The sequence below is a fragment of the Trichechus manatus genome, unplaced genomic scaffold, assembly GCF_000243295.1.
Source record: "Trichechus manatus latirostris isolate Lorelei unplaced genomic scaffold, TriManLat1.0 scaffold00006, whole genome shotgun sequence".
Taxonomy (NCBI): Eukaryota; Metazoa; Chordata; class Mammalia; order Sirenia; family Trichechidae; genus Trichechus; species Trichechus manatus.
The window spans coordinates 2913619-2932301 of NW_004443942.1; the positions used below are offsets into that span (position 1 = coordinate 2913619).

The 18683-nt window shown below is 41.1% G+C and overlaps 1 protein-coding gene and 1 non-coding gene across 4 annotated transcripts; both read right to left on the minus strand.

Moving 5' to 3' along the window:
- Positions 1 to 6285: 6285 nt before the first annotated feature.
- Positions 6286 to 18313, minus strand: EIF4G2 (eukaryotic translation initiation factor 4 gamma 2). 3 transcript variants are annotated; one of them, XM_023737234.1, is made up of 21 exons: positions 16427 to 17147; positions 16025 to 16090; positions 15046 to 15186; positions 14380 to 14482; positions 13665 to 13796; positions 13510 to 13576; positions 12932 to 13083; positions 12546 to 12656; positions 12260 to 12343; positions 12072 to 12170; positions 11511 to 11652; positions 11253 to 11413; positions 10786 to 10899; positions 10057 to 10182; positions 9807 to 9911; positions 9506 to 9721; positions 9161 to 9419; positions 8624 to 8828; positions 8241 to 8452; positions 8031 to 8152; positions 6286 to 7116 (listed from the first exon to the last, which is right to left on the minus strand). In XM_023737234.1, exons 7-21 carry the CDS (start codon positions 13013 to 13015, stop codon positions 7051 to 7053), a joined length of 2106 nt encoding a protein of 701 aa, XP_023593002.1. In that variant the 5' UTR covers positions 13016 to 13083; positions 13510 to 13576; positions 13665 to 13796; positions 14380 to 14482; positions 15046 to 15186; positions 16025 to 16090; positions 16427 to 17147; the 3' UTR covers positions 6286 to 7050. The 3 variants fall into 3 exon arrangements, with proteins under 3 accessions (XP_023593002.1, XP_023593008.1, XP_023593004.1); XM_023737240.1 differs by lacking the exon at positions 10786 to 10899 and adding an exon at positions 17990 to 18313 and having other exon boundaries at positions 6290 to 7116; positions 16427 to 16548; XM_023737236.1 differs by lacking the exons at positions 13510 to 13576; positions 13665 to 13796; positions 14380 to 14482; ... (1 more) ...; positions 16025 to 16090; positions 16427 to 17147 and having other exon boundaries at positions 6290 to 7116; positions 12932 to 13438.
- LOC111822002 (small nucleolar RNA SNORD97) lies at positions 10599 to 10740 on the minus strand. Its single transcript, XR_002825298.1, has one exon. It is a non-coding gene; the product is annotated as a small nucleolar RNA SNORD97 (small nucleolar RNA).
- Positions 18314 to 18683: the final 370 nt, after the last annotated feature.

Genomic DNA, 18683 nt, shown 5'->3' on the forward strand with positions numbered 1-18683 from the left:
TCTGCTTATATACAGATGCGGGCCACACCCCCAAGGAGACTCCCTTTCATCTGATTGGCTACTCACGGTATATTCAATCATTAAAACACTGAGAATCATGGCCCAGCCAAGTTGACACACAATCTTAACCATTGGTGTTCTTTTTTTTATTTAATCTATATTTTGTTTTTAAAACTGAATTTCTTAACTATAAGATGGAAGTTGTGAGAGAAGATTGGATTCCATGGTCTGAGGTTTCTTGTAGCTTCTTTCTTCTCTCCTACCACGTGTTTTAGCAAATTCATTTTGTTGGAGTCATGTTTACCCTTGAACTCTCAATGGCAGCCATTTGGTCTGAGTCCAGGTACCCCTTCAGATACATGGTAGCCATCAGCAAATGTGCTGCCAGGCTGTCCATGTGGCTGTAAATTGTAAGGCTACTGTTTCTTAGAAACCATTCTTGTTGATTTATTTTGACAATTGTAAAGGCATTAAGTGTCAGTCCAACTATTGGAAGATCACTGCTCTTGAGATGATCCTAATAAACCAACCTGTAAGTTTGCTCTTTAGTCCCAATCAGGCTGGATTCATCTAAGTGAGGTGGAGTGTCTATGATAGTATCTTCTCCAGAGAGGGATCAATGCCAAAATCTTTGTTCTCTCCTAGACTGTTTCCTTCTTTAAAACAATACTGCTGTGATTTCTTCAATGCGAGCTGGTACTCTGATTTCCTTAACTGGAAAGAAGTGGAGACTTAATTTCCTGCCTCTGCCCACGGCCAATTGTCCTGGCCTGCATGTGTGCCTGGGTGCAAACATGCTTCTCACTTATCTTACCTCCTGCTGCTGTCTGTGTGGAGTGGCAGCTAAAGCAATGTGAAGGAATGCCCTTGGGCCAAGCTCTCTACTTCATATTTGAGTTTTGGAAAATGTCTGCATGCATATTCCTTGTCTGTGAGCAATTATGTGAGGGACAAATGCTGGGGCTGGTTTGATGGATGCTAAAACCTTGCTTCAGTAGCCTGCAGCAGCCTCCTAGTTGGTTCTAGCCAGAACTCTCTACCATTGGAACCAGGCGCATCCTTCTTTGTCATGCTTCATAGAAATTGCAGAACTCAGGTTTCTACGTTTTGGATACTCCAAGATGACTCAGAGACTCTTCCTTATTGAATCCCACATTGCAAACATCTGATCTCATTCAAAACTCTAATTCAAAGCAGCTTTGAAGCTTTCAGGTGGCACATGACTGGCAGCATGCTTTCAATGTCAGCTGTGCTGTGGCCAGTGAGCCCTGGTTCTCTATGGTGGTGCTCAGCAAATGCCTTGTGGTTATTTGGCTCCAGGGAATGGGGTCTGAGCATGAGAGGGCTTGGTCTTTGGTAAATTGCTAGGACCCTTCATCCATATTAAATAAAAGGAAGTCATGTGTGGGTGCTATAGTTGACAAGTCAGTGGTTTAGTTGGTAGGAAAATATGGGAGTATATAATTGCTTCACAATTAAATAGAAGCTGAGGGCTCAGGGCCACTGTGGGTGGGAAGGAAGTACAAGCCTAGTGGTCAGCAAGGGCATCTGAGTCTATTATATTGTAGATCACTGCTTCACAAACTTTAATATGCAAAGAAATCATATAGAGATTCTGATCCAGCAGGTCTGCAGTGAGACAAATATTCTGTATTTCTAACAAGCTCCCCAGTGATGCTTATCCAAAGACTACACTTTCAGTATTAAGGTTGTATATCATTACAAATCTACCCTTTTTGGGGGAACATTCACAAATTTTTCTCATGAAAGTCCATTCAGAGGTACCTTGGAAGAAAGGCCTGGATGTCCACTTCTGAAAAATCAGTCATTGAAAACCCTACGGAGCACAGTTCTACGCTGACACACGAGGCCACCATGGGAGTCAATTGGATGGATGGCAACTGGTTTTTATCCTGCCAAAGCGGCTGTCTCCTGGGAGGCAGGCAGAGGATGCTACAGAGACAGCATTCCTGATCTGCATTGCCCTCTGTGGCCTGGGGATTTCTCACCCACATCTTGTTATATTCCATCTTCCTAGAACGAACTCCAGGTGGCTATGGAGGTCCTGGGGTGGAGGTAGGGGTAAGGGCAGACAGGTTTCTAGGTCTGGGCAGCCTGTGTGACTTGTGTCCTGTTTCTGCTGCTCTCTGCTCTGTCAAATGTCTCCTTGGTAATCAGAGGTACAGAAGTGAGCGATAGTGTTAAAGGAGGAAAGCAGAACAGCAATTCAGGGGCCAAGCTATAAAAGAGGGCCTTGAAAGAAGACTGAGGAGAAGCCTGAGAGGAAAATAAACAACATAGGAAAGAGGGAGTAGTCAACTGTTGAATGCTTTTCATAGGTCAAATAAGACCAAGAAATACTCATTAGATTTTGCTAGTGATCTTGGAAGCTCAGAGGATGGAAGCAGTTCTTATGGGGACCAAACCAAAACCAAACCCATTGCCATCAAATTGATCCTAACTTGTAGTGACTCTATAGGACAGAGTAGAACTGCTCCACGGGGTTCCAAAGGCTGTAATCTTTTTTTTTTTTTTTTATTGTACTTTAGGTGAATGTTTACAGAATAGTTTCTCACTAAACAGTCAGTACACATATTGTTTTATGACATTGGTTAACAACCCCACGACATGTCAACACTCTCCCTTCCCGACCTTGGATGAACTTTTTCTTTTTTTTGTGAAAATATACATAGCCAGAGTTACACCATTTCAAAATTTTCTACACGTACAATTCGGTGGTATCAACTAAGTTATTCCAGTTGTGCTGCTATTCTCACTATCCTTTTCCAAATTATTCCATCACCATTGTCTTAAACTCACTGTCCCCTAGGCTTCCCATCAAACTTTTTTGAGTTAACTGTTGTCCATTTGATTTCACATAATTTTTTTTTTCGTGGCTTAGATGGTTTACAGAACAAAATAGTTTCTCATTAAACAGTTAGTACCCATATTGCCCTATGACAATGGTCAACAACCCGACATGTCTACACTGTCCTTTCTCAACCTTAAGTTCCCTATCACCAGCTTTCCTGTTCCCTCCTGCCTTCTAGCCCTTGTCCCTTAACTGCTGTGCCTCATCAGTCCTGATTTGTTTTATGGGGCTGTCCAAACCCCAACTGAACGGTGAACCTCGGAAGTGACTTCATCACCGAGCTAAAAGGGTGTCCAGGGGCCGTACTCTCGGAGTTTCTCCAGTCTCTGTTAGGCCAGTAAATCTGGTCTTTTTTGTGTTAGTATTGTGTTCTACATCCTTCTCCAGCTCTGTCCAGGACCCTCTGTTGTGATTCCGGTCAGAGCAGTCAGTGGTGGTAGCTGGGCACCATCTAGCTGTACTGTACTCAGCCTGGTGGAGGCCTTGGTAGCTGTGGTCCATTAGTCCTTTGGATTCATCTTTTCCTTGTATCCTGTTATCTTCATTCTCCCTTGCTCCCGAAGGGGTGAGACCAGTGGAGCATCTTAAATGGCTGCTCACAGGCCTTCAAGACCCCATACTCAAAGGCTGTAATCTTAATGTTAGCAGACTGCCACATCCTTCTCCCACTTAGCGGCTGGTGGGTTCCAACTGCCGACCTTTCAGTTAGCAGCTGAGCAGTTTATCACTGTGCCACTTGGAAAAGCTACTGAGAAGATTCACAAAACATATATTCATGCTACTTTCACATTTTACCTTACTTAGCCCTCATGGTAATCTGTAAGTATTAACCCCATTTTCAAAATAAGTCTCAGAGAAATGAAATATCTTGCCTTAGATCACACTGCTAGGTTGTAGAGGTTACCCCTAGATCTAGCAGAACTCCAGTCCTGAGTTCTTTCCACTGCTTCTTCCAGGTCCAGATCCTGCATATGTAGGTTAATTTCATTAGATCATGATTTAACAAATATTTGAGTGCTTACTGTGTGCTAGGCACTGGGGATTCAGCAGTGAACAAAACAAAAATTTTATACTCTCCACATTCTGGAGGAAGTCAGATATAAACATGTAGTGTGTCAGATAATGACACAGAGACACATACAGCAGGGAAGAGTTAAGGAGTATGTGTTTAGTTACATTTTAGAATAGGGTAGACAGTGGTAACCTTATCAATATGTGACATTTTAACCAAGTCCTGACTAACGTGAGAGAGCCAGTCATTCAGTTATGGGGTGGGGATGGGGTATGAACAGAAAGCCTCCAAGGCTCCAAGGCATATTCCGCATGTCCCAGGAACTCCAAGGCCAGTGCGGCTGGAGCACCGTGAGGGCCAGTAGTAGGAAATTAGATCAGAAAAAATCTAATTAGGTGGAAAGCCATTTGGCAGGTTTTGAATTGGCGTGATCTAACTTTTGCCTGTTTTTTAAAGTGATTCCTCTTCTGACTGCGGTATTGAGACTGAACGAAGAACAAGTGTTAAACACGGCGTTTAGTTAAGCCTATTGTGGTATGTAGGTGACAAACAAGGGTGGCATTTGAAAAGGTTCTGGATGCTTTGAAGGCAAACAGGGTATGATGGATTGGCATGTAGGGTCTGACAGAGCCAAACAACAAAAAAGGTGTTTTTTAAAGCCATCAGGAGTATGTTATTGCACCTGTGAAGGAACAGCCAATGAGGTAGAAAGAAAACCAACAGTAGGGTGTCCTGGAAACAAGTGAGCAGTCACAAGGAATAACTGTCAAATTCCACCTATAGGATGACCAAACCCAGTGATAAACAGTACTGGAGTTAACGCTGACCCTGAGAAACATTTGGCGTAGGGGTGCAAGAACATGTAGCCTTACTGAGGTTTGGGAATAGGAAAAAATGGAGTTGGCAAGTGAACATACACAACTGAGTTTTTGCTACACAGAAAGGAAACTGGAAATCCGGGGCAGTAAAGTCATGGAATCTTAAAAAGGTAAGTCATTGCATATTTGTATGCTGAAAAACATTACAAGGCATTCGAGGAAAGTATGCACAAGTACATCCAAATATTGCCACTCCGTAGTATAAAAACCAAACCAAACCCATTGCTGTTGAGTCAATTCCAACTCATAGAGACCCTACAGGACAGAGCAGAACTGCCCCACTGGGTTTCCAAGAAGTGGCTGGTGGATTCCAACTACCAACCTTTTGGTTAGCAGCTGTAGCTCTTAAACCACATAAAATACCATTCAGTGTCTTGAACAAGATGGGGGTATTACTTTAAAAGAGGTCAATCAATATCATTCAATCATTCTTGAACTGTCCGGGGATGAAAACATACTCCTGCAACCCAGGACAAACTTCTGCAAACCAGGACTAGTTCCAAGACTTCTTTTGGCCCAGTCTTCTAGCTAGCTGATTTGGGAGAATCACGGACACAAGCTGAATTGAGTAGCCAAGACCTACCTCTTCAATCACATTTGCTGCATTAAAAAGACATTTTCCTGTCTTGGGGGAAGGGTTAGGTAGAAGGCCAGTAATAAAGCAATTTACAGCTCCCCTTTATTTTTATAGCCTTGCTAAATCAATTTCCTAAAATTTTAACTATTATGAGTTTATATAAACTTCTGCTTAGCCGTAATTTTGCTGTATTTATCTGTTGACAGCTATAAACGCGTATCTAAACTCATTACCTATTAAGATTTCAGTGAAAATGACTGCTTTTAGTACATATGAAGGGCTTCTAGCTTCTCCAACTCAAACAGGGCACAGGATGCTGGTTTTACCCACCCCTGGATGAGCAGGTTTAGAGCTTCTTCCAACACTGAAGGTTCTATTTAGATTCAGCAGTATAGATAATGGGTTACTCAACTCCCTGAAGCTCTCCCCAAACCAAGTACAGGTTGCTCTCAGGTGCTAGGTCAGCAAGCAGGACTCCAGAGGTCCATGTTCTCAAGAATCCCCACTCAAGCCAATGTTAGCCAAGCAAGCCTAGAATCGACAAAATGTTCCAGAGAAGGTCAGCAATGGGGTGGGTTTAGGAGTATGGGAAAATTATTTTTTGTTCCTAAAAATACATCTTAACTTCCACTGGATCAAGAAGCCAGGCAAAGTTACTGGAATACTGGCAATCTTCCTGGGAATTCAGGCATAGTTACTGGGAATGATGCCTTCAAGATAAGTTATGCTTACTTTGGCTATGAGGGTGGTTGTTCTATTAAGAGTTCACCATGTATTTCATTATGACATGGAAAAAGTAAACGCCACCAAGTGTTGTTGCTCATAGCAATATCCTTCCAATTCGTAAGACCTATGGTCTGTCTTCAAACTAGTAAGATAGGCCTCCTACTTCAAAACAAAACAATCTTCCATCAATCTGTAAATGCTATCAGAAGTCACACACAACTACATCAAGTATCACAATGTTTATTGATAGATACAAGTATATAAAATCAGGGCATGAACATGACTTGATAAATTAAGTAGACTTAATTTCAATACTATAATAAGAGGGACCAATTAAAATTCTCACCATTTGTTTCACACCCACAAAAACCACTTCAAGGGTATTAACGATCTCTCAAAACTGATCAGTTTTGTGCAAGTAAACCATGTTTCTTTTAAAAAGACTTGTGCACTTGCCCAGGCTCAAGGATATTAAAATCTAGTACATAAAGCCCATTACTAGAGGTAGAAATACAGGCAATATACTATTACGGCAACAACCATCAATTACAGTTAAGAATTTTTCTGTAACAACCAAATGGATAATCAAATATTGCAACAACTCAAGTATTACTGAGCAAAGTGCATTTCTACAGTATTCAGTGTTGCTATTCAGTTTTCTAACTTAAAACAGCCTATGGTAACTGGCAGCAAAGAAGGTCCTTGCAATAGACTGCCTCTGCTTGAGAACTTATGATGTAATTATTGCATGCTGCTAATATACTATCTAAACATTAAAGGTACTCCTAAAATATCTGATGGTAGACTATGATTAAGACATACACTACAAAAAAACCTTATGCAGAAGGAAATCCTACTGACGTGCTTCTGCTTTAAATATTGTGAAAACATTACAGCGGAATGAATTTTCGCAGTGGTTAGGTCAAATGCAGTTACATCATAGCAACAGTATGTTTTGCACAATTTAAGGCTTTGGCTGGTTCTTTTAATCAGCTTCTTCCTCTGATTCTTCTTCTTCAGCAGTTTCTAGCCAGGTTAGCCACTGATTCACCTATAAATTATATTTGTAATTTAACAAATAAGTTGTACTTATAAAAGAAAAATTCAAAGCAGAAATTTTGGTTCAGGACTTAACTAGCAATCTGCCCAAGAACAAAAATTCTAGGTAATAACACACACATAACTGAAAACATCATTCAGAACACGCCACAAACATACTTTTTATGTTAGCTTTAAATTATAAAAGGTTATTATCTGGATTTACAAGCTGTTTACAGCCAGTTAGCCCAAGTGGTTGAAGAATGAGACTGCTCCACTTACAGTTCAGGATCACTTCAGTAAAGGACAGTGGACCCCCCTAGACTTGAATGTTAGCAGTACTTGGTGGGTGGGAGGATATTTCTAGAAAGTTGCTTTCTAGCTCCACTCCAGAATTACTAGATCAGATTTTCTGAGGACAAACTAATTTTTAAGAAGCTAGTTTGCAAATTTTAAAGGTGAAGATACTGTTAAGACCATTGTTTCTCAAACCTTGAGCCTCTGAATACCAGTATGAGAATTACCTGGAATCTGTTACCACAGACTGAGTGAATCACAATCTCTGGAATTAGGCCCTAAAACCTATGTTTAAACTACTATTCAGGTGATTACTGCACACTGCTGAGTTTAGGCCCCCTGATATATATGTTCCTCCCCTAGTGGGAGAATTCCATTCAAGACAGAAAATCAGAAGCAACCATTTACTGAAGTTTTTTTTAAAAAGCTTAAATCCAAACTTGCATAATGTAAGTGGCTTTACTCTTAAAAAATGTTAGTTACCTCTAACATCTTATACACCACTAGGATTTAAGCATGATTTCATTTCATAGCTTTATCTCACTTTGCTGCTGGTAACTGCCTACTTAACCATAGCTTGCAACAGTGCAGGGTGATACATACAAATTTCTCTAACAAAGTAAAATTTACCTGGAACAAAGCCTTGCCTTTCCCTGGAAACTCTTGGGTTATATCTTCTTTCCAAGCCAAGAAAGCTTCTTCTTCAATAATTTCCATGTCATAAAAGTGAACAAAAAAGCGGAGTAACATGCCTAATAAATAAAATGTAATCAGGTTACTTAGTGTGCTGTTTTAAAAATAGTGCCATACCCACTATTCTTCTGATATTGGTCCTCTTACCTTTTGGGAAGTTGCTGTTGTAGCAGTGCACCTGAAGAGCATACAGAGCACTGACTTGAAGATCAACATGATCATGAAGGAATTTCTGCATTACTGGCTTGAAAGAAAGCAGCAGTTGTTTCTCCTGCTCTAATTGTTCTTTGGAAGGAGCAGAGGAAGAATCTGTTTCATCACTGGGTGGGTTTACTTCACTAGAAATATACTGTAAGAAGCTGGACAGTAACAATAAAGCTCATTAGAAACCAAGAGTGAGTTTTCTAGTTATCAAAAAAAAAAAAAAAAAAGGGATAACTTGGTCTCCTCCTTTAGTCTTATTTTTTCTAGTAAATAAAACAACTTAACTATACACTGTATGCAGAAGACCACAACTTTTGTCATCTTACCTAGTCATTAAGATGTTCACAAATCCTTTATCTACATGAAGTTTGGGAGAGATGTTATCTTTAATCCATTTGTATATGGTTTGAGGGGATGGATCCAACTTTATTTGCTTTAACAGTTCCTTCTCTAGTTTGAGGAGTGGGAATAAGAAACTCAGTCCCTTCCCTTCCAAAATCTCCAACATGCGGTCCTTATTCTGATCAATTTCTGAAAGAGACAAAGCCATTTCTGTCATCAGATAGTTCATTTTTACCCAGTTGGCCTATCCAGAAGCAGAAGCTTTAGAAATGATTTCCCAAATGTGCTAGATTCATGTACATGAAGGAAAACAAATCAACCAATCCAACCTAGTAACTGCAACTCTAACATATGGCTCAAATAAAAATAATAAACCCATCATAATTATCTCTTCTTTTTATAAGGTCTATCTGTGGTTAACGTTAATCATTATTTGGACAGGCTAATCAGACTGTGTAAACTATGTAAGTCCACTCAAGGCATTAGAAATTCTGAAACAAAAAAACCCAGCATTCTCTTACCTGGAAGCATTTTCTGCATATTGACTTTGCTTTGTTGAAAAAGTTCTGTTAACCATTCTCGATCTTGTAATTTAGCTAACTGCTGAAGGCAAAGTAAGAAGAGAGGAAAATGGGTGCCACTTTCCAGTGGTTGAGCTAGTTCTGAAATGCTCACCAGCTCTGAAATGATGGCACGAGCTGCAAACTGTGCTAAATAAGATTTCACCAAAGGGATGTCAACCTCCAGTTTGGGGCACTGGTCCAATACATTCAGGAAAGCCTTAAAAGGAATACAGAACACAGTTTTAGTTTCCTTTTCCAAATTTGAATGGCAGAGTTCTCATCACAAAATTAAAAGTGTTCTACCTGCATGAAGTTGTCGCTTGTGGCTATCCCTTCCTGTTTCAGTAAACTGATCAAAGAACTTGCTTTTTCTTTATCTTCATCACTTCTGTCTAGTGACAGGATGATTACTCTGCTTAACATCTCAGGAAGAAAGTGTTTAGGAGCCCTCATTTCTCTTACGCCATTGACAGCCTCATTTGCATTTCCACTATTCAGATACTCCGTCACAACAGTTTCCTGAAGAGAACACAATTTAGTGTTTTCCCTATCCCAACTGTACTTCATGGATTAGAAAATATTTATGGAATTACATGAAACCTACAGTTAACTTAAGTAGTTCTTCCTTTGATGGTGGTGGCTTTTTGCTGGTCTTGGCAGGCTTCTCCTGGATAAGTGGTGGATTAGTTTTGAGACCAAGCTGAGGTGTCTAAAAAACAGCAACATAACAGCTATTAATGTTTACATAAATAAAAAGAGCTTGTGGGGTTGGAGGAAAAAAAAAACAGTAAATAAAACAAAACCTATCTTTAGTACTGGAACAATAGAAAATATCGTCATACTAGGGCCCATACCTGTCCCAGAGGTGGTGTTTGAGTGCGTGGTGGCTGTGCACTAGGAGGAATCATAGTTATCTGGGGCTGAAGCTTTGGCACTTGATTTTTATTCATTAGGAAAGACTGAGCAGGCCTCAGGCTAATCTGGAATTGAATGCAAATCAAAACAGATATCCAAGTTAACAGCATACAGTTAGCTAACATTAAGTGTAACATTCCAACATCCTAAAAGTAATCCAATATATACAAATGTGACAGAATCTAGGGGAGAAACACAAGTTTCTCTAAGAATAAGGTAATTCCATGCCAGGTTTAATTTCTGGCAAGCAAATGAAAGACCTGTTTCACACAGAAGTAACATATAGTCAGTTAAGTCTTGTATTTGTTAACAGAATTCTCCTAGATTAGCATAACCAAAATATTCAAATAAAAATCACCAAGTGTAAGTACAGTTAAGAAAGTGCCTTGCTTTACTTAGTTCAGTCACCCTACTTACAGCGAAACTACAGCAAAACCTCGACAACCATTTCCCTTGTTCTAATTAAAGACTTTTAAGAGACTCGCCCTCATATCTCATAATCATCGCTCATAGGACGCTGGACATCCAAAGAAAGAAAAAGAAGTACAGAAAAGAGAGAAAAGAGATAAAGAACTCCAGCATAAGTCCTCTTAATAACGCGTCTTTTTATAATCATCGGGCAATAGATTTCTGAATTGACAAACTATAAATAACACAGACAAATGTACCTCATCTGCATTAAGCTGTCCTTTCTTAGAAAACCGAGGTGGCATATCCTTCGACTGTCCTTGCAGCTGGGATAAGAGTCCCTGACTCTGGTTATGGTAGAGCTGGCTTAGCCCCTATTTCAGAAAGGGAGAAAGTCTAGATAAAAAAGGGTCCACAAATCATGGTAATTAAGTACCAGAGGGATGAGCCAATTAAGCATAAGAAAAGTTTAATTTGCCCAGACGATATAAAAGATGAAATAATAAAAATCCAACCTGTCAAATAAAGTGATGTGATTTTACTAATACTTTACTAGTCTTGAAGATAAGAATTTCACTCAGCTTGAAATTAACTATCACAAATGTAAATGTGGTTTAGAAACATACAAACACACCTAAAATATTTGCATTTTAAGAGCAAAACTAAAATCATATATATTTTCAGGACTTAACACTTGTTGCGTTAACATTTCTGAATGTTTTCTTACCTGGCTTTTCATAAACTTGCCTCCCATCTCTCCAAACTGCGATTGTGTGGGAGGCATGATGTGTCCCCCATGGCCATTGAAGAGTTGATTTGAACGATGACGCCCCATGGTGGGTGAGAATCTATCTTGGATAACTCCTGGACCAGTACCAATTCCGCTACCTTAAAATACATATATGAACAACTCTTAAAACTCTACTACTAAAACGTTTAACTGATTTTGTAGTTTAACCAAAACCAGTGTCTTGTTCAAAATCACCTGGCATTTGTCCAAACATATCAGCAAGTCCTCCAAGTGGGTCCCTATCCATTTTCATCCTGGGTGGCATAAACGGTCCCTCCAGAAAGAAGTCACTTCTCATCCCTTGAGCCATAGGAGCAGGAATAAACACTCCTAGATCCTTTAGAAATAAAGTGAATAAGCACCTTTGTCTCTGGAAACAATATTTTACTTAAAACTAAAATTCTTTATATCGGGAAAATCAGAGAAAAACTTCAAGAATGTCAGAATGCTATTTATATAACTTCTCTAAATATTTTCTTCCCAAAATATGTTGTTAGGTGCCATCAAATTTCTTCCAACTCCCAGTGACCCTAGGTACAACAGAACAAAACACTGCCTGGTCCCGCACCACTATCACAATCGTTGTCATGTGTGATTGAGCCCATCGTTGCAGGCACTGTGTCAATCCATACATTAAAACATTATGTACCACCAATAAGAAGAGCTACACTAAAATATTTATGTAGAAATTAGTAAGGTCCCTGTGCCAGTGCAATACTTAAAAACTCACTTGTCCAAAATAAATAAATATCTTACCTTCACTGCATCTTGACGGATTTGATTGATCGTCTTTGGTCCATTGTCAAGAAAAGCCTTGCGAGGAACCCAATGGTGTTCTCGCAACTCTACGGTATCCTTTAATTTAAAAACAGTGTAACTTTTACTCTGATATTCTTTAACAGGAAAGTCAGCTTAACAACATATTTAAAAAAAACCCAGCTTACCTGCAGCAGGAAGCGAATCCTTGCTGGCAATTCCTTACTTAACATCAAGGAGCACATTCGGGCAAAGTACTGATCCATTAAGGACTGATAAAGGAAAAATACATAATTGGAAGAAATTGCTAAAGCGAATATGTAATCGTTAAGGCTTTTAAGATTTCTTTCTGGATCATTAATCAAGATTAATGACTAAATATGACAATCCCCCACAATGTCATACAAATACGTTGTTTACGGAATAAAATTAAGACAAACTATATATACCATTTTCATCAAGCAAGATACCCACCTTGGCTCGTTCATGATCTAATCTAGGTCCCACTGTCCTCATTATCTGACAGAGGCACTCCAAATCCTCTCCCATATCCTTGAGTTGGACTCTCTTCTTCTTTTCCAAAAGCTACCAAATAAAAGCCGCATGCTGAAAAAAATCTTACAGCTATCTTCATTTAGATGTAACTTTTTCCTTAATGTTTGCATAATACACTCCTACCATGCACTGCTTCACAACATTCAAGTAACAGTTCTGCTCTAGATGCCAGATTTACTGGTCATCTAATAAAATATTTAGCTAACCCACCACCCTTCTCAGACAGTACAAAGCAATTTTAATTGATTTGTTTCCCCCAAATAATGACATAACCAATGACTACCTAAATTCCCAGTTGTACTTACTGTTTTGATGCACTTATGAAGGATAGATTCATGAATAAGATCAAGCTTGCCAAGCTCTCCAATGAATTTGATGTTCCCCAACATCTTGATCTTAGCAATGGCTCTCTGTTCCTCCTCCTCAGGAAGGAGGGGATTTTCACGCTTATCATAGACTGAAGAAGGAAAAAAACCCAACGAATAAAGTCAACATTCAGAATTATGTTGAAAATACACACTGCTGTTATTAGCTGCCACTGAGTCAGTTCTGACTCACGGTGACCTTATGTGTAACTGAACAAAACACTGCCTGGTACTGTGCTATCTTCATGTTCACTGGTATGTTTGAGTTCACTGATATAACTCTTATACTACTAAACCAAAAACTAAACCCACTGCCATAGAATTGACTCCCAACTCATAGGGGCTATAGTAGAGTAGAACTGCCCCATAGGGTTTCCAAGGCTGTAAATCTTTATGGAAGCCGACTGCCACATCTTTCTCCCTCAGAGCAGTTGGTGGGCTGGAACCACCTATCTTTACAGTTAGCAGCTGAGTGCTTTAATCACTGCACCACCTTAGTATCAAATATAAATTCTTACCATCAACATTTCTGGTTCGGTTTTCAAATTCATCTTGTAATTTTGAAATTAGGAGGCGTCTGAATGTCTACCAGGAACACAAAAGACATTCGGGAGTTTTCTTAATGAAATCTTTCAAATGAACTTTAAAAATAAGCAAACCCATTCTTACTTACTGTGCTTTGCTTCTGTCCTGGTTGACCCTCTGCTGCTGGGCCATCAAAGTTTGGTGCATCTTCTGCCAATCGCAGACATAGCTGAGCATACAGTGAGCTATACTTTGGCTCTTCTAGGGCTTTGTCCACAATCTACAGAAAATATTATTTTAAAAAATACTAAATGTTAAATTTTCCTAAAAACTCCTCCTTTACAACTTCTCATCTATAATCTGGGAATGAAAACACCACTCTTATAAGGTTTATTCTGTGAATTAAATTAGGTAATACATGCAAAACGCTTAGTAGTCTGGAAAGAACAAAAGCACCTAAATGTTACCTATTAAAGAGTATATAAAAATATCCAATTATAGAGATCTCATACTAACCACACCCCTTCCCCCAGGAGCTGAAAATATCTTGGATATCAAAACTGTAAACAGACTCTGAAGTCTTATATCAAGTATCATATAATTCATTTCCAAGACGAAAATGTTTTCCGCAGGAGGAGGGGAGGAAAAAAGATGGCCTGCTGACAGTCTGTTTAATACTTCAAGTGTAATATGAACAATTTAAAATCTACTTCTTAAATGTAATAACATTAAGCTAGTGATTCTCTTTTCATCACCATCAGTATTCAAATACACGTACCTAAGCTACACCTCAGGGTTTTAAAAGTTAAAAAACAAAAACAAAACTTGAGCTTGTTAAATATTTGAGTTAACACTTAACTTACCAGCAGTATGACCCCTTTAAGGATGAGTTTAGACTCTACACCCACATTGAGGAGCTCAAGGCATAGCTTGTCAAACTTTTCAGGAGTAAGCTTATTTAGTATGCTGAGGAAAAAGGAATCACATTTTAAGTATCAGCCAATACACAAAGAATTACTTTGAGTTGAAAAATAGCTTTTACATTACGTTGATTTTTCTTCTACCATCTCCCTTTAACATCAAGACATTTTTTTCCTACCCACCTAGACAAAGGGACATTGAAACAAACGTCACTCAGACTGTATGTGTATCAGACTGGGGGTCTTCAGCTGTTTAACAAAAACCTTTCTCACTTTCTCAAAGTTGAGGGCACTAAGGCCTCCTTATTATCAAGGCTAAACCAGAAGATGAGACCATTAGATGACCTGCTCCACTAAATAACACACCAGGCAAGGAAAATGCCAGTACAATAGGTTTGGGGGTTTTAACCTAACGGCTGAAAGCGTAGGCCCCAAAACGCTGCTTTTCAGTTTAAAATAATTCTTTAAAAAGCTATCAACATTGCCTTCTGAAATCCTGTTTTTTTCAATCCCAATAGCACTGCTTGCACACGAAAGAAGTATAGCTAATCCAGTCTTCTTTCTTCCCACTTTTAGTGAAATGACAAAACACACCTATAAACAACTTACCCTCTTACTTTCCTGAAGATTGCATCATGTCGTTCTTTTTCGTTTGCGGAGTTGTTTGCTGCGGAGTTGTCATCTCGTCTAGTGCTTCGTGCAGGAATCCATTTCTGAGCGTTTTGCCCTGGGGTTTTCCCCAGGAACTCGCTAATTAATGAAATTAAAGAGATTCATAATTAATATTTAGAATATTAAAGACATGGCATCCAATGATATACCAAATATCATACTGTAAGAAACTCTTCTAAATAAAAAAAAACAGTTTAGGTGTTCCTAACTACCCTCACAACTAAGCAACTCTGTAGACCAGTGGTTCTTAAACCATGATGTGCATCAGAATCACCTTGGGGGGGAGGGGGGGAATGATGTGGGTGTCCCAAATCTGCTGCCATCAAATTGATTCCAATTCACAGCGATTCTACAGGACAGAGTAGAACAACTGCCCCACAGGGCTTCCAAGGAGTGGCTTGTGGATTCGAACTGCTGACCTTTCGGTTGGCAGCCATAGCTCTTAATCACCAGGGTTCAGAATCACCTGAAAGGCTTACAATGTTGGGCCTACATCCAGAGTTTCCAATTTAGTAGATCTGGGGTGGGGCTTAAGAATTCCCTTTGTTAAATGCCCAGGTAATGCTAACGATGCTGGTCCAGGAGCCACACCTTGAGAACCAACATTCTCTAGATGATTCTATAAAACTATGGCCATGTTCCACGCACACTACTTCACTAGTACCAATTAGCAAGGATAATAACTGCTAATTACAAACATAGCATCAGTGAAAACAAAACAGTAAAATAAAAAATAACAGCTTGTGGGCCTCAACTGACATTAGATGACTAAGAAATAATTAAGAGTTGATATTCTAAATTTAGGATACCTAACAGAAACCATGTCCCATAACATTATCTACACTGTTACGCATAGGCAAGACTTTCAGTGTAAATGTACTATTTAAAAACCCATTCATTTTTATGTTTACGATACCTGTTGCCAGTGGTCTTGGGATAGTGCTGAGGTGCACCCCTACTTCCTCCTCCGTCCGAAGAAGCACTATTTAAATTAAAAAAAAAAAAATTTTTTTTAACTACACCCCAATTAAGTCTCACTCAAAAGGGATGGAAGGTTTAATTACTTTGTACTTGAGAAATTACACCACAGATGAAGACTAAGTTTGGGACTAACAGAGAGTCAACTAAGTGTATTACATTTATTCTTTAAATGACAAGTATTAGAGAATGATCAGAAAAAATTTAAGGACTTCTTTTAATGTATATGGCACATTATTTATTAAATTTGCAGCACATTACATCAGAATTATTTGCTGTAGTAACTCTTGGTTTTGATTGGTTTTTTCAAAAAGATCCTCAAAAATAAACCCACACATACCTGAAACGAGAAGCACCCCCTTCTGCAATCGCACTCTCCACTTTGGCGGCTTGACAACGAAGAATCTTCAAAAGAATAATATTAATGGATGGGGAGGGGACGGGAAGGGACAAATGAAAAACCTAGAATGAGAAAGAGCACCAAAATTAGACACTACTAACATATACATCTATAAACCTTCATTCAATTGTAACTTATTTCAAATACTGGCACTGCAGTTGGTTGAACTTTTTCCCCCACTGCACTGCAGCTCTCTTAAGACTAAAACAGAATGCACTCAAAACACAAAAGGACAACAAAATCTCATTTTGCTTAGCCACCTGGAAATTTCATTGTTTTCCAGGATGCAAAGGACAGCCTTCATAGAAATAAATTTAGTTAAGACCATCCCCAAAGCTGCTTTTTACAAAAGCCATAGTCTACCTCCTCTAAAACCCAGCATTAAGATATCAGAAAATCTCTATCAACATGGGCACATTATGTGGAAAATGGAATAACTTTTTTTACCTCAAAGATGAGCCCAGTAGACTAGATAAGAAATAACTAAACACTGTTCGGCAGTTTTTCTCACTATACATTCTGTTAAGTCCTCCCCACAAAGCACATCTGGAAAGATGTGAGAGATAAGGGGCCTGGGTGAACAGCGGCTGGCAGCAGACAGGCGGAAGACCAGGGCCACAACATGGCAGCAGGAACCTCCGCCCCATTTTTCCCTTCCTGGGAACAAAAGAGCAGTGGATTCCTCCCACCCAGGATTGACTTAGAGAAGCGCTTCCGACAGCCTCCTCGCGAAGCCGCTGGTCTCCCCTGCCGTAAGAGGCGCCTCTCTCGCCGGTGGGGAGGAGCCGAGGCCGCCCCCGCCGGACCAGCCCCGGCTCTTTGTTCTTCGGGCAGGAAGGCGGCCTCCTTCCCACCCGCCGCCTCTAAGCGGGCTCCCCTCCCACCCCATAAGTCCCCTCGGGACTGACAACCACTTCTCCCTTACCGTCTCAGCTGACAAAAGAGGCAGAAACCCTTATTTTCTCCCCATCCCGTCCCAGTGGGGCCCGCCGGGGAGGACCTCCTCCCGACCTCTCAAGAACAGCCCGTCCGCTTCCCACCCGGCAGCGAGTCCGGCCTTATATACCTCCTCCCGCCGGAAGGCCTGGCTCCGGGACTTCTGCGCCTACGCTGGTCCCGCGCCAACGGCTGGGCCCTCACCGCCGGCCCACGCGACGCTGCGCCGTGCCCTTCTCGCCAAGACGCGCGAGGCCGCGCCACCCTCACTCCTCGTTCCAACACACCCGCGCCTCGGCCTGCCTCGGCCCTACAGGGCCGACCACGAAGAGCCACCATAGGACGACCGCCGGCCAAGGCTGCTGTTTTCCTTCTACTCCATCAACAAGGAAAATGGAGAACAAAGGCGAAAAATTTCCAAGTGCCCGAAGCGTGTAAGAACTGCTAAAAAGGGTCGCCCCGCCCGGATCCGCCTGTGGCCGCCATTTTGTACCACTCAAGAACAAGCAGCGGGGACGGCGGCCATTTTAGAGCGCTCCACTCAGCGGCGGCGGCGTCTCCACTCACCTTCACCGAGAACTCAGCAGCTGCCACCGCAGCTGCCTCCTCAGGATCAGGTCGTCGGGAACAGGGAAAGGAAAGGGAAGGGGAACGGAAAACAAAAAAGGGGGAGGGAAGGGGGAGGAAGGAGTCGGGGACGGCTTGAAACTCTCAGCTCAGAGGAGTCGCTGCTACAGCCACCACCCGGCACCCGCTGCCACCTCCATAGAGCTCCGACTCGCTGCTAGCGCTGAGGCGTGTCTGAAGCCGAACTATCACTCTGGGGCAGCCGAACCCATCGGAGCCGTCCCGAATGGCTCCTGTATCACCCAATCAGCGGTCTGAATGCTGTCCGCCACCAATCCGCGCAATGCGGCGGGGAGGAGCCAAAGTGCTAAGCTCGGTTGAGGCGCAGCCCCGCCGCAGTGCGCAAAGCCGTATTCGCGAAGGCTCTGAGGCCAAGCCCGTGGCGTAAAGGAAGCTGAGCACTGTTGACGTGTGGGTGACTTGCGTAAAGTCGGAGAGCGCTTTGGAGTGAATCTGCGTTGGTGTGGCTGTCTCATCTTCTTCCACTGTCTTTGTTTCCTGAATCCGTATCCCATGCTCGAGTTATACAACTCCCTTTCTCCTCTACCTCGCTTTCTCACCGGGAATATGGGAAGAAAATTCGCCCTTCTACCCTGCCCGACTGCTGTCGATGGCGTCTAAGAGCACTGATTTT

What these genes read in the sequence shown, in the direction of transcription:
- EIF4G2 (XM_023737234.1), bottom strand. Translation starts at nt 13,015, where the DNA reads ATGTTGGGGAACATCAAATTCATTGGAGAGCTTGGCAAGCTTGATCTT. An exon ending in AAGAACTACTTAAGTTAACT is followed by an intron (nt 9,722 to 9,806) that starts GTAGGTTTCATG and finishes TGTTCTCTTCAG; the next exon opens with GAAACTGTTGTGACGGAGTA. An exon ending in AAGGCAAGGCTTTGTTCCAG is followed by an intron (nt 7,117 to 8,030) that starts GTAAATTTTACT and finishes TATAATTTATAG; the next exon opens with GTGAATCAGTGGCTAACCTG.